At 43.9% G+C, this 15281-nt stretch overlaps 1 protein-coding gene across 1 annotated transcript; it reads left to right on the forward strand.

Moving 5' to 3' along the window:
• The first annotated feature begins 5797 nt into the window (after positions 1–5797).
• On the forward strand, positions 5798–8039 carry LOC100338096 (growth hormone-inducible transmembrane protein). The gene has a single exon (XM_002721105.5). It carries the CDS (start codon positions 5925–5927, stop codon positions 6960–6962), a length of 1038 nt encoding a protein of 345 aa, XP_002721151.1. The 5' UTR covers positions 5798–5924; the 3' UTR covers positions 6963–8039.
• The last annotated feature ends 7242 nt before the right edge of the window (positions 8040–15281 follow it).

Here is a 15281-nt window from a genome sequence, read left to right on the forward strand (position 1 = left end):
CACAGTCAAATGTAAGATATTCTAATACTGTAATGGTAATGCAAAAATCACTTTTATCTTTTGTATAAAGGTTAAAAGACAAAACCACTTAAAAATAATAACTACAACAATTTGATAAGAAATATGCAATATAAAAAGATGTAAATGGTGCAATCCAAAATTCAAAATGTGAGGGAAGAAAGTAAAAATGTAGAGGATTTTTCTTGCAAAGTTAAGTTTATATCAGCTTAAAATAACCCACCATCACTCTAAGATGTTTTGTAAGCCTTATGGTAACCACAAAGCCAAAATCAATAGTAGATGAAAATCAAAAGCTCATTATCTCTATGCCAACAGAGAAAACCACTTATACACAAAGGAAGAAGAAAAATAAAAATCTACGAAATAAATAGAAAATAATTAACAAAATGGCAGTAGTAAATCCTTAACTATCAATGATTGCCTCAAACATAAACAGATTAAATTCTCCAATTGAAAGATATTGAGTGGCTTAACCGGGTTTTTTAAAAAAACTAATTGCTTCCCACAAGAGACTCACTACAAGGACACACAGATCAAAAGTGAAAGGATGGGAAAAATATTCCATGCAAAAATGAGCAGGAGTAGCCATAGTCAAATCAGATAAAATAGACACTAAGTCAACAACTGTAAGATGAAACAAAGAAGGTTATTATATTGACAAAGATGATATAATAAGCACCCAGCATCAGAGTGTCTAAGTATGTAAAGTAAATGTGATTAGATCTGAAGGGAGGGTGAGGCTTACCACATTAAAAGCAGGTGATTTTATTACTTCTTTTCAGTAAAATCCAGATAGAAAGTCAATAAGGAAATATTGGCCTTAAACTACATTCTAGACCAAACAGACATAACACCAACTCGTATACAAAATATCCTGTTGAAAGACAACATTTTTCTCCGGTGCACATTGAATAGCCTCTAAAATAGATTATGTGTTGGGCCACAAAAGAAGTTCTTAACAAATTTAAGAAGATTGAACTTACATAAAGTATTTTTTCTGATCACAATGAAATACAATCAGAAATCAATAACAGGACAAACTTCAGAAAATTCACAAATACATGGACATTAAACAACACACTCCTAAATAACCAATGGATAAATGAAGTAGTCATAAAGTAAATTTAACGGTATATTGGGAGAAAAATAGAAATTCAGCATCCCAAAATGTATGGGATGTAACCAAAGCAATTCTAAGAAGGAAGTTTACAGCAGTAAACACCCAAAATTAAAAAGAATAAAGATCGCCGGCGCCGCGGCTCACTAGGCTAATCCTCCGCCTTGCGGCACCGGCACACCGGGTTCTAGTCCCGATCGGGGCGCCGGATTCTGTCCCGGTTGCCCCTCTTCCAGGCCAGCTCTCTGCTGTGGCCAGGGAGTGCAGTGGAGGATGGCCCAGGTGCTTGGGCCCTGCACCCCATGGGAGACCAGGATAAGCACCTGGCTGCTGGCTCCTGCCATCGGATCAGCGCGGTGTGCCGCCTGCAGCACGCTGGCAGCAGAGGCCATTGGAGGGTGAACGAACGGCAAAGGAAGACCTTTCTCTCTGTCTCTCTCTCTCACTGTCCACTCTGCCTGTCAAAAAAAAAAAAAAAAAAAGAATAAAGATCTAAAATTACAATCTAATGTTGCATTTAAGGAATTAGAAAAAACAAGAACTAAACCCAAAATTAATATAAAAAAGAAAGCAAGAAAATCACAGAACAAATAAATGGAATAGAGACTAGAACAAAAAAATCCACAAAATAAGTAATTTTTTTAATATAAAAAATACACAGATTAAGAAAGCAAGAGTGAAAATTTTTATAAAATCAGAAATAAAAAATGAAACATTGCAATGGATACCCCAGCAATTCAATGACTCAGAAGACACTATTATGAATAATTTTATACAAAAAACTGAATAAATTAGTGGAAATGTATGAATTCCTTGACATATACAAGTTACCTAGATTGAACTATGAAGAAATGGAAAATCTGAACATATTGGTGATGCAGAGATTGAATCAGAAATAAAAAGTTTTCCACCAGGGCTGGCGCCTTGGTGCAGTAGGTTAATCCTCTGCCTGAAGCCCCAGCAACCCATATGGGCGTCGCTTCTAGTCCCGGCTGCTCCTCTTCCAATCCAGCTCTCTGCTGTGGCCTGGGAAAGCAGTGGAAGATGGCCCAAGTCTTTGGGCCCCTGCACCCACATGGGAGACCCGTAAGAAGCACCTGGCTCCTGGCTTCAGATCAGCACAGCGCCAGCCATTGCGGCCATTTGGGGAGTGAACCAACAGATGGAAGACTTTCTCTATGTCTCTGCCTCTTACTGTCTATAACTCTACCTCTCAAATAAATAAATAAAATCTTTTTTTTTTTGACAGGCAGAGTTAGACAGTGAGAGACAGAGAGAGAAAAAGGTCTTCCTTCCATTGGTTCACCCCCCAAATGGCTGCCACTGCCGGTGCACTGCGCCAATCCGAAGCCAGGAGCCAGGTGCTTCCTCCTGGTCTCCCATGCAGGTGCAGGGCCCAAGCACTTGGGCCATCCTCCACTGCCCTCCCGGGCCACAGCAGAGAGCTGGACTGGGACAGAACCAGTGCCCCAACCCAGGGTGCTGGCACCACAGGCGGAGGATTAGCCTAGTGAGCCGCGGCGCTGGCCAATAAATAAAATCTTTAAAAAAAAGTTTTCCACCAAATAAAAGCCCAAGACCTGAAGCTTTCACTACCTAATTCTATCAAATATTTTCTTAAAGATTTATTTTATTTATTTGAAAAGCAGAGTTCAGAGTGAGAGGGGGAGGAAAAGGAGGAGGCGGCTAAAAAGGAGGAGGAGGGAGAGAGAGAGGGAGAGAGAGAGAGGGAGAGAGAATGAATTAGTCTTCTATCTATCTGCTGATTCACTTCCCAAATGGCCACAGTGGCTGGGGCTATGCCAGGTTGAAGCTAGGAGCCAGGAACTCCATCTGGGTCTCCTCTGTGGGTTGCAGGGACCCAAGCACTTGGGCCATCTTCCTCTGCTTTCCCAGGCTCATTAGCAAGGAGCTGGATCAGAAGTAGAGCAGCTAAGATTCAAACCAGTGTCCATATAGGATTCCAGCTTCACAGCCAAGCTTAACTTGCTGCGCCACAATGCCAACCCCCTATCAAATCTTTACATAAGAATCAACTTATCCTTCACAAAAGTTGAGGAGGGAGGAATGCTTTCAAACTCATTTTATGAGGCCACCATTAACCTGATCCCAAACCCAGAAATGGATGCAACAAAGAAAATTATAGGCTAACACCCTTAATGAACATGGGTGCAAGGATCCTCAGCAAAACACCAACAAACATAATAGCACATTTTTAAAATATTTATTTATTTATTTATTTGAAAGTCAGAGTTACACAGAGAGAAGGAGAAGCAGAGAGAGAGAGAGAGAGAGAGAGAGAGAGAGAGAGAGAGAGAGACCGGCGCCGCGGCTCACTAGGCTAATCCTCCGCCTTGCGGCGCCGGCACACCGGGTTCTAGTCCCGATCGGGGCGCCGGATTCTGTCCCGGTTGCCCCTCTTCCAGGCCAGCTCTCTGCTGTGGCCAGGGAGTGCAGTGGAGGATGGCCCAAGTGCTTGGGTCCTGCACCCCATGGGAGACCAGGAGAAGCACCTGGCTCCTGCCATCGGATCAGCGCGGTGCGCCGGCTGCGGCGGCCATTGGAGGGTGAACCAACGGCAAAGGAAGACTTTCTCTCTGTCTCTCTCTCTCACTGTCCACTCTGCCTGTCAAAAAATAAAAATAAAAAAATAATAAAAAAATAAAGAGAGAGAGAGAGGTCTTCAATCTGCTGGTTCACTCCCCAGTTGGCCGCAATGGCCGGAGCTGCGCCGATCCAAAGCCAGGAGCTAGGAGCTTCTTCTAGATCTCCCATGTGGGTGCAGGGGCCCAAGGACTTGGGCTGTCTTCTACTGCCTTCCCAGGCCGTAACAGAGAGGTGGATTGGAAGTGGTGCAGCCAGAACTTGCACCAGCACCCATATGGGATGCCAGCACTGCAGGCAGTGGCTTTACACACTTTGCCACAGCGCTGGCCCCTTAACAGTGCATTAAAAAGATCAGGCATCATGATCAACTGGGTCTCATCCCAGAGGTGTAAGGATAGCTCAACATGTTGCAAAGCAATAAACTGATATATCACATTAATAGAAGGAAGGACAAAAACATTTAAAGAAATTCAACACCCTTTCATGATTAAAAAAAAAAAAAAAAACTAAGTATAGAATGAATGTGACTCTACACAATAAAGACTATATACAGGGGCTGGCCCTGTGGCACAGTAGGTTCATTCTGGGCCTATGGCACCAGCAACCCATATGGGCACCAGTTCTAGTCCCAGCTGCTCCTCTCCCAATCCAGCTCTCTGCTATGGCCTGGGAAAAGCAGTAAAGATTGGCCCAAGTGCTTGGGCCCCTGCACCTGTGTGGGAGACCTGGAGGAAGCTCCTGGCTCCTGGCTTCAGATTGGCAACTGTAGCCATTTTGGTCATTAGGGAGTGAACAAGTGGATGGAAGACCTTTCTCTCTATCTCTCCCTCTCACTGTCTGTAACTCTACTTCTCAAATAAAAAATAGATAAAATATTTTAAAAGACTATATACAAGTCTAATAAACCCACATCTAACATACTTTTTGGAGGAAAATTGAAAGTTGTTCTAAAATCCAGAACAAGATATATTCAACAGGGTACAGGAAGCCCCAGACAGATTAGGTAAGAGGAAGAAACAAAAGGAATTCAAATTTGAAATTAGGTAAGAGGAAGAAATTAGGTAAGAGGAAGAAACAAAAGGAATTCAAATTTGAAAAGAAGAAGTTTTAAATTGTCCCCATTTGCAGATGACATGATTCTATATGTAGAAAGCTTTAAAGATGCCACCAAAAAACTACAAAAACTGATGAAGAGGGGCTAGCACTGTGGCACAGAGGGCTAAGCCTCCATCTGCAGTGTCAGCATCCCATATGGGCACCGGTTCAAGTCCCAGTTGACCTCTTCTGATCCAGCTCTCTTCCATGGCCTAGGAAAAGCAGTAGAGGATGGCCCAGGTGCTTGGGCCCCTGCATCTACATGGGAGACCTGGAAGAAGCTCTTGGCTCCTGGCTCCTGGCTTCAGATTGACCCAACTCCAGCCATTTTGGCCATTTAGGGAGAGAACCAGCAGAGACCTTCCTCTCCCTCTCTACCTCTCTGTCTGTAACTCTACCTCCCAAATAAATACATGAAATTTTTTTAAAAACAGTGATTTAGCCAAATTACAGAACACAAAAAGTAGCATTTCTGTATAATAACAGAAAGCTACCTAAAAACTAATCAAGAAAATCATCCCATTTATGACAGCTGCCTAAAAGATACAACTGAACAGAAATGTAACCAATGATGAGAAATATTGCTACACTGCCAATTGTAAAACACTTGTGAAATAAATTGAATATACAAATCAATGGAAAGATATCCCTTGTACAGTAGAAGAATCAATATTGTTAAAACACCATGCTACAAAAAAAAAGCTACAAATTCAGGTGAATTCCTATTAAAATATCAATGATGTTCTTCACAAAAACACAAAAAAATTCTAAAATTTGTGTGAAACCATAAAAGATCCTAAATAGCAATCTAATGCAAAGAAAACAAAGCTGGAAGCATCATACTACCTGAAGTCAAAATACACTGCAAAGCTACTGTAACCAAAACAGCATGGTGCTAGCATAAAAACAGACATACAGACCAATTGAACAGAATAGAGAGCTCAGAAATAGAGTAAGGAGCGGGCGGGGGGCCGGGGTGGTGGGCGCGTGCGCGTTTCGCCGGCCCGGAAGGGGAACTGCGTGGTGGAGGTGACCGGGAACTGAGCATTTCAGATCTGCTTGGTAAACCTGGTGCTGAACCACCATGCTGGCTGCAAGGCTTGTGTGTCTGCGGACACTGCCTTCCAGGGTTTTCCACCCAGCTTTCACCAAGGCTTCTCCCGTTGTGAAGAATTCCATCACCAAGAAACAGTGGCTCATAACACCAAGCAGGGAATATGCCACCAAGACAAGAATTGGGGCTCGACGTGGGAAAACTGGCCAAGACCTCAAAGAGGCAGCTTTGGAACCATCAGTGGAAAAAATATTTAAAATTGATCAGATGGGAAGATGGTTTGTTGCTGGAGGGGCTGCTGTTGGTCTTGGAGCATTGTGCTACTATGGCTTGGGAATGTCTAATGAGATTGGAGCTATTGAAAAAGCTGTAATTTGGCCTCAGTATGTGAAAGATAGAATCCATTCTACCTACATGTACTTAGCAGGAAGTATTGGTCTAACAGCTCTGTCTGCCATGGCAGTCACCAGGACTCCTGTCCTCATGAACTTCATGATGAAAGGCTCCTGGGTGACCATTGGTGCAACCTTTGCAGCCATGATTGGAGCTGGAATGCTGGTACAGTCAATATCGTATGAGCAGAGCCCAGGCCCAAAGCATCTTGCATGGCTGCTACATTCTGGTGTGATGGGTGCAGTAGTGGCTCCTCTGACAATTCTCGGGGGGCCTCTTCTCATCAGAGCTGCATGGTACACAGCTGGCATTGTGGGAGGCCTCTCCACTGTGGCCATGTGTGCACCCAGTGAGAAGTTTCTGAACATGGGAGCCCCGCTGGGAGTAGGCCTGGGTCTCGTCTTTGCGTCCTCTGTGGGATCTATGTTCCTGCCACCAACCTCTGTGGCTGGTGCCACTTTGTACTCAGTGGCAGTGTACGGTGGATTAGTTCTCTTCAGTATGTTCCTTCTGTATGATACCCAGAAAGTAATCAAGCGTGCAGAAATAGCACCAATGTATGGAATTCAGAAATATGATCCCATCAATTCCATGCTGGGAATCTACATGGATACGTTAAATATATTTATGCGAGTTGCAACTATGCTAGCAACTGGAAGCAACAGAAAGAAGTGAAGTGACTCGGCTCTGGCTTCTCTACTACATCAGATGTCTTGCTTGTTAAATAGGAGCAGGTGTTCATTAACTAGTTTGTACAAGCAGCTTTCTTTGAAGTTCAGAAGATAACATGTCAGCCTGTGTAAATGTTCCAGTAATGTCATGCTTCCAGTCACTTTTTCTTCTAGAGAATAAATTCATTAGTTCTCTTCCAAATAAGCACTCATATTTCCAATTCTCATGTTTGAATTTTAAAATGTTTTAGTGAATGTGGAAAGTAAGATTCTATTACAAGAATTTAAGTATTTCACCTATCTTTACATTTGCAAGGTTAAGTAAAAATCAGCATTCTTGTGACATTTCCCTACATGTTTGTTTAGAATGCAGAACATTGCAAGCAATGTCATAATCGATGTAGAGGTTTGGTACAGGAACCAGGGAGAAGTAAAGGGTCACCCGCAGTTTGTTTTGAATACTTGAGCATGGCACTTGTGTGACTGATGAGCCAATGAGAGATGTCTCAGTATTTGAAAAGAAGCAAGTGATGGGTGCCTTTGTGTTCCTCGGTGAAACATTGGCACAGGGGTTGGATTCTCCTGCTGTTGCTTCTCAGGGCTGTCTTTACAATGCAGGTGTGGTCGTGGCTGACTTCCTTGTCAGGACAATATTGGGATGCCCAAAAATGTGTATCGTGTGGAGATTTCCTGCTGGAATTATGTATATGTGAGTTTTACTTCCGAATCTCCTAAAACAAAGTATCTTTACACAGCTGTTCTCAAAAGTACAGACCATGAGATTTGTTGCTTCTGTTACCTATAGAAACAACATGTTCAGAGTTATTGAGGGTTTTTTTTTTTTTGTATATTTATTGAAATGTCAGATTGCATAGAAGCTTGCTTTTCACATCTCATCAGACTTTAAAGCCTTTATCAGAAAAGTCTGTCTGTGGCTTACACGTGAGATCATGAAAGCAGTTTTTCTCCTGAAACTGTTTCTTGCATTCCCTCTCAGAGTAAGCACTAAAAAGCAAAGAAAAACTAGTCTGTCTTTATGAAATATGTTTAAAAATAAAAAACTTAGCTTCCTTCGGCAGAATTTTCCTTCTGTTTATATAGACCATCATGTATGCTTTCTTGGAACATTTGTATGTTTTTTGATAAGAGTTATTTTGGGGGGGTCTTTAGTGAATAGAGGAACATCTGTGTGATTATTGAAATGATCACTATTTTTGAGAAACGTTGTTACAGAAATCCAGAAATAACTATTTTAACCATCTCAAAGTACATAGAATGCTTATTTCTGAGATAATAAAAGTTCCAGCAACATTGTAAAAAAAAAAAAAAAAAAATAGACCCATGCATTTACACACAATAGGGAATGGACAATCTTCAAAAACAATGTTGGGGAAATGGACTATCCACATACAGATAAATGATATTAGAACCTTATCTTGAGGCCGGCCCTGTGGCATAGTGGGTAAAGCCGCCGCTTGCAGTGCCAGCATCCCATATGAGTGCCAGTTCGACTCCCGGCTGCTCCACTTCTGAACCAGCTCTCTGTTATGGCCTGGGAAAGCAGTAGAGGATGGCCCAAGTCCTTGAGCCCCTGCACCCATGTGGGAGACCTGGAGGAAGCTCCTGGCTCCTGGCTTCAGATTGGCTCAGCTTTGGCCATTGCAGCCAACTGGGGAGTGAACCAGTGGATGGAAGACTTCTCTCTCTCTCTCTCTCTCTCTCTCTCTCTCTCTCTGCCTCTCCTTCTCTCTGTGTGTAATTCTGACTTTCAAATAAATAAATAAGTCTTTAAAATTTTTTAAAAAAATAAATAAGAGGCTGCTTCAATATTTAAAAAAAGAACCTTATCTTACACCCTCTACAAAAAAATCAACTTCAAATAGATTGCAGATTAAGCGTAAGACCTAAAATTATAAAGCTACTAAAAGAAAGCATAGCAGGAAAGTTTTATGACATTGGTCTGGCAGGGATCATTAGACATGACCTCGAGAGCACAGGCAACAGTTGCCAAAGTAAAAAATGGGTAAGTCTAAATAAGACGCTTCTACACAGCAAAGAAAACAATCAACAGAGTGAAGAAGCAGCTTACAGAAGGAGAGAAAATATTTGCGAACTATATTGATAAAGAGTCAATAACTAAAATCTGTAAGGAACCCAAGCAATTCAATAGCAAGAAAACTGATTTAAAATGGGGGAAAGACCTGAGCAGACATTTCTCAAATCAAGGCACACAGATGACCAGCATTTTGAAATGTTCAGTATCACTAAGCATCAGGGAAATGCCTCGTCAACACCCTAATGAAGTACTGCCTCACATGTGTTACAACGGCTATCATAGAAAGGACAAAATACAACAAATGTTGGTGAAGATGTGGAGAAAGGGAACTCTTGCACACTGCTGGTGGGAATATTAATTAGTACAGTCATTGTGGAAAACTGTGAATGCTCTGCAAATAATTAGAAATGGAACTATTGGGACCAGCATTGTGGTGCCGCAGGTAACTGCTGCCTGCAACACTGGCATCCCAGATCAGAGCCACGGTTTGAGTCCTGGCTGCTCTGGTTTCAGTCCGGTTCCCTGCGGCTATGCCTGGGAAGGCAGCAGAGGATGGCCCAAGTGCCGGCTTTGCTCCCAGCCTCTCACATGGGAGACTTGGATGGAGTTTCTGGCTCCTGATTTCGATGGATCAGCTCCAGGATCAGCTCGAAGACTCAAATCAGTATGTCAGAGATGTCTGCACCTCCATGTTTACTGCAGCACTATTCACGACATCTAAAATATGGCATCAACCTGAGTATCCATCAGCGAATCGATGTGTAAAGTGAATGTGATGCACACATATCCACATTCAATGGACACTACTCAGCCATTTAAATAGGAAATACAGCAACTGGAGAGAACATGAATGACTGGAAGATGCTATACTAAATGAAACAAGTCAGGCACAGAGGCAAATGTCACATGGTCTCCCTCATGTGTGGCATCAACAAAGCTGATCACATAGAAGTAGAGAGTAGCAGAGGCTAGGGGCTTGGGGATGAGGGCACTGTGGGGAGTTGCTGCTCAGACAATACAAGATGACAGTTAGGTAAGAGTCATAGATTCCAGGGATCTAAAGCACAGCATGGTGACTCCAGCACGTGATGATAGACTGTATTCTCAAAAAAGTGCTGGAAGTGGTGTGTTCAGTGTTCTCACCACAGAAAATGATAGCTATGTAAAGTGTGTGTGTGTGTGTGCATTTATTTTTTTTTTTATTTTTTTTTATTTTTTTTTTTTGACAGGCAGAGTGGACAGTGAGAGAGAGAGAGACAGAGAGAAAGGTCCTCCTTTTTGCCGTTGGTTCACCCTCCAATGGCCGCCGCGGCCGGCGCGCTGCGGCCGGCGCACCGCGCTGATCCGATGGCAGGAGCCAGGAGCCAGGTGCTTTTCCTGGTCTCCCATGGGGTGCAGGGCCCAAGCACCTGGGCCATCCTCCACTGCACTCCCTGGCCACAGCAGAGGGCTGGCCTGGAAGAGGGGCAACCGGGACAGAATCCGGAGCCCCGACCGGGACTAGAACCCGGTGTGCCGGCGCCGCTAGGCGGAGGATTAGCCTAGTGAGCCGCGGCGCCGGCCTGCATTTATAATGTTAATTGGATTTCACAAATTCTTCACTGTGTGTGACTTTAAAACTTTGTGTTGTACGTGATAAATACAAGGAGTCTGCAAATAGAATGTGTATTAAGAAAAAACGCACAGATTTTAAAGTTTTTTGTACCAAATAAACTTACATTATTTCTAAAATTATTTGTTTATTTTTTTTGAAAGACAAAGACAAACACATCTTTGTGTCATTCTCCAAATGCCCACACACCTGGGGCTAGGTCACACCAAAGCCAAGAGCTGGGAACTCATTGTGGGTCTCCCATGTAGGTGGCAAGGCCCAGTCACTTGAGCCATTACCAGTGCCTCCTAGGGGCTGACTTAGCAGCAATCCAGAAGTCAGAGTGGAGCTGGGACTCGAACCCAGGTTCTCCAATAAGGGATGCAGCCATCCAACTGGCTTCTTAGCCGCTACACCAAACTCCTGCCCTAAACTTAACTTGTAAAGCCCATTTTCCCATGAGCTTTTTAAAGTATTCCTATACGTATAATTCTATTTAAAAAAGTAAAGGAAATAAAAAGTTTCTAATGAACTCTACAAATAGTAGTCGCAAAGGGCAACGTGGGAGACCTTGCTTTGACTGTGAGCCCAAGAAATGGGTAGCCTCTTCCAGAAGCTGGGAAAGGAAACAAACAGACGCTCCCCCAAGAGCCTACAGAAGGAAAACAGGCCTGCTGCGCCCTTGGTTCTAACCCAGTGAGTTCCAGTTTAGACTTCCTGCGTTCAGAACGCAAAGACAACACATGTGTACTGGCTAAGTACGAAGTTCCTCAATTTGTTACAGCTGCGATAGAAACTAATGCGCAGACCTAAATGCAAGCGCTAGAAACACGAAACCAGAAGAAACCAGAAGAGTAATTCTTTGTACCTTAGGCAATGGTTCCTTAAATCTAACACCCAAAGCACAAGCAATGAAGAAAATAGATAAGGTAGATTACATTACAATTACATTAACATTACAAATTAAAAACAGATACTTCAAAGGACACTGTCAAGAAAGGGAAAAGTAAGTCCAGAGAACAAAAGAAAATATTTGCAAATTATGTATGTGATCAGGGAGGACCACTCTTCAGAATGCATGGGGACTCTTACAATTCAACAATAAAGACACAAATAACCCAATGTTTAAATTTGCAAAAGATCTTAATAGACATTTCCCCAATGTTAATCACCAACATGATCATCTTAAGAGGCAGTGTCTTTAGGAGGTCATTAATTCACCTCGCAGACGGGATTAGAAACCTGATAAAGAGGCTACAAGGCATTTCCTTATAGCAATACCCATGCATTAAGCCACATAGTCTATGAGTCACATCTCAATAAAGGTGTTGAAAAATTAAACTGCTACCAAAAATATCTCTTCCCACCCAGGTCAGTCAGGTCTACTGCTCAACTGACCAACAGATATTTCTTCCTTTGTAATTTTATTTATTTTTTTTAAACAGTGATAGCCTGGAGTGTCTTCCAAAACGTAGCTCATTTTGCTCTGCCCAAGGTCAATGACTGTGGACGCTAAGTCTTTGTATCCAGTTTTCCCAGAGTTGCCAATAGTGACCATGTTCAGCCTGATACTTAGCAAAGGAGGTAATTCAGGCACCAACTCAACCACTTGTCACCTTACAATCTTCAAATCCTTTCCCAGTGCAGGCAAATGTTTCCCAGCCACCATCAGACGACACTGCCTATAGTCCAGACGCCCTGTATGGTCAGCTTATTCGTGTTACTCTCTGATATTAGAATGTGGATGAATCAACTTGGGGTGGAGAGTTAGGGACACTTATGTTTTATATAACTAGGTTATTAGTGAACCTGTGTCTGTTGTCTGGAATCCTGCAGCTGCAATCAAAAAGCTCCCTTGGGAGACAGTGTTGACAAGAATTGGAAACACGAAAAATCCCCTAAGCTTGGGTGTGGAGAGGCGCTAACCACCTTAACCCGAGCAACACCATCGTCTCCAAGCTGCCGTCCTTCCTTCATGTCCCTCTCGTCTACTTAAACTCTCCACTGCCATGCCCATCACCTGCTGTCACCTTGATCTTCTGAATTCATCTTCAGACTCTGCTGAGAAACACAGTCCACATTCTTTCGTGAGCTGTGCACACAGCCGCTCGTAGCAAGCATTCCTCTCAATTCCATTCCTTTGTGCTTCTCAGTTTCTCTATTTCCCCAAAGAGAGCAGAACACAGAGGCCTTGGCGCAGCAGTCAGTACATGCCAAGCCCGTCCCTCGAGGACCCAGAGGAACACAACAGATCCTCAACCCCAGTGCCCTGCACTTCCCCAACCATTTCATTCCCCTGACTTTGAAGAACCTTGAGCCATTTCAAAGAATTCTCTCATCCAACAAATATTTGTTGTGCTTCCACTGTGGTCCAAGCATCATGCTTATCTCTGGGGATTCAATGGCGAGCAAACTACACAGCATCCTTGTCTTTGGGAAGCTATGGAGGGAAAGGAGTAGCCATCATTAAAAAGAAAAAGCAAGTATGGGTGGGCATTTATTGCAGTAGTTATGACACTGCTTGAGATGCACACATCCCATATCAAAGTGCCTGGGTTCAAGTCCCAGCTCCACTCCCAATTCCAACTCCCTGAAATTGCACACCCTAGGAGGCACTGGTCATGGCTCAGGTACATAGATCATTCCACACATGTAGGAAAACTGGATTGAGTTTTCAGCTCCCACAGCTTTGGCCTGGCCAAGCCCCAACAGGCATGTGGAGTTGCAGGCATGTGGAGAATGAACCAGTAGATGAGATCTCTCTTTCTTGCTCTTCCTCTCACTCTCCAATGTTTGTGCCTTTCAAATAAATGAAATAAAATAAAAGCAAATAAAATATTCAGGTTCTAAGTACTTAGTTGTCGCTCCCCCTCTTCGTGGAGGAGCGACACTGAACCCTGCCTAGGTTTCCTATCTGAGTCACGGCACCATTATGTCGCTCCCCGTCTTCATGGAGGAACGACACAGGACCCTGCGCTGTTCTTTTGTCTGCTCGGCCCTCCCCGGGTTTGCTGCTGGTTCTTCCCGGGTTGGCTACCGTCCCTTCCACCTCCGTGGAAGTGCAGTTCCCCCTAGCCACTTTCCCCACTTCCGCGGGGGAGCGGCACACCGCCAGCCGGCTCTCTCAGGGGCTGCACAGGTGTTCCTTCAGATAGATGTTCCCCTTAGATGTTCCTGGTGCATGTTGTCTCTCTCCTCCTTTATAGTCCTCTTCCACCAATCCCAACTCTGCTACCCACACGCCGAGTACGCTGCTCTCCTCCAATCAGGAGCAGGTCCTACAGTTTATTGGTTGAACTGGAGGCAGCTGTGTAGAAGCTGTTTCTCCCTTCTCAGCGCCATATTGTGGGAGAGCAGATGCATAGAATAAGTCTTAATTCCAGTAACTTAGTCTAGTCCGAGTTGCTCCCAGTTGCTCCCCACACTTAGTACACATTATTGTTTCATTTTCCTAGTTATCCTAAGAGTTGTTATTATTTATTTGTCCAATTTACAGGTGAAGAAGATGAAGTTCGAAGAGACTAAGCAACTTGCCTAAGGTTATTTACCTAAATAATGGAGCCAGGATCCAAACCCAGGCCATCAGGGTACAGATTTTGTGTTCTTGCCTTTTGCAATGTGTTATCTCTCTGACATCGTGAACACAAATATTCCTCATGCTATGCATTCATCTTTTGCAGAAATATCTATTTTCTCTATAGTGACAGACCAAAAAGAAAACTCTTGGAACCAGGACAAAGAAGAAAATGATCACTCATGTGCTTGGCATCAAGCTTGAGAACTCAGCCAAACTGGAGGGGAGTCTTTTGAAATTCTAAGAATGAGCATCAGCCTTGGCTCCCACTTTCCAGAGGCAGCCTTCAATGTCCTCTACCATTTGCAACGGCCTTGACCGAGGGAGTGTGACTGCCCTGAGGGTGACAGTTCTGGATGGGCCTACTCTGGCCTCATCCAAATCAGACCCCTGATGCTACCTGTCACATTGTCACCTAGTGCGATAGCCTTGACCTCGACCTGAGACCCTGTGTACAAGGAGACGCATCCTTGCATCCACACTACCACAAGGAGTAGTGTGAGATCACAACGAAACCTGCCCTCACCCAGACACCACTTCTTCTCCTTCCAAAACTCAAGTATAACCAGCTCCATGGTGGGCACTGCTCAACAGCATGCAGCTGCAGGTGCAGCTTGCAGTATCACTGAGGGGGCGGCCCCAGGGCTGTGGGACAAACAGTCGTGTGCAACTGTTTCCTGGGAACACACCCAGCTCCAGCTGCAGCATACACTTAGATGTCAGTCTAAGAAGAAAATAAATTTTTTTTATAAAAAAGTGAATGAGACCCTAAACTCCATGCACCTGTCTGCTGAGACCATGAGGCCTCAACCAGGTTCCTGGAAGAGACATCAACAGAGAAGATGAAGCCAAAGCTGCATTACTGGGCAGGGCTTTGCCCTCACCCTTCTCTGTGGCACCCTGGAGGGGTAGACGGAATCCTATGGCAGAAGGTCTTGCCTTGGCTGCTCTACACTGGCCTGAGCAGCCTGGCTGAACCCATGTGAGTGGCTTCTCTCTCCCGTGGTCCCTAGGCCCATTCTCTCTCTGAGTCCTCAAGCTCTCAACCATGGTGAGAAGAGAAAAGGGAAGAGAAACCTGTGGGAAAATATGAAGAATCTTT

Source organism: Oryctolagus cuniculus, chromosome 14 (assembly GCF_964237555.1).
Source record: "Oryctolagus cuniculus chromosome 14, mOryCun1.1, whole genome shotgun sequence".
Classification (NCBI taxonomy): Eukaryota; Metazoa; Chordata; class Mammalia; order Lagomorpha; family Leporidae; genus Oryctolagus; species Oryctolagus cuniculus.

Coding starts and splice junctions, on each gene's coding strand:
- LOC100338096 (XM_002721105.5), top strand. CDS start 5,925: ATGCTGGCTGCAAGGCTTGTGTGTCTGCGGACACTGCCTTCCAGGGTT.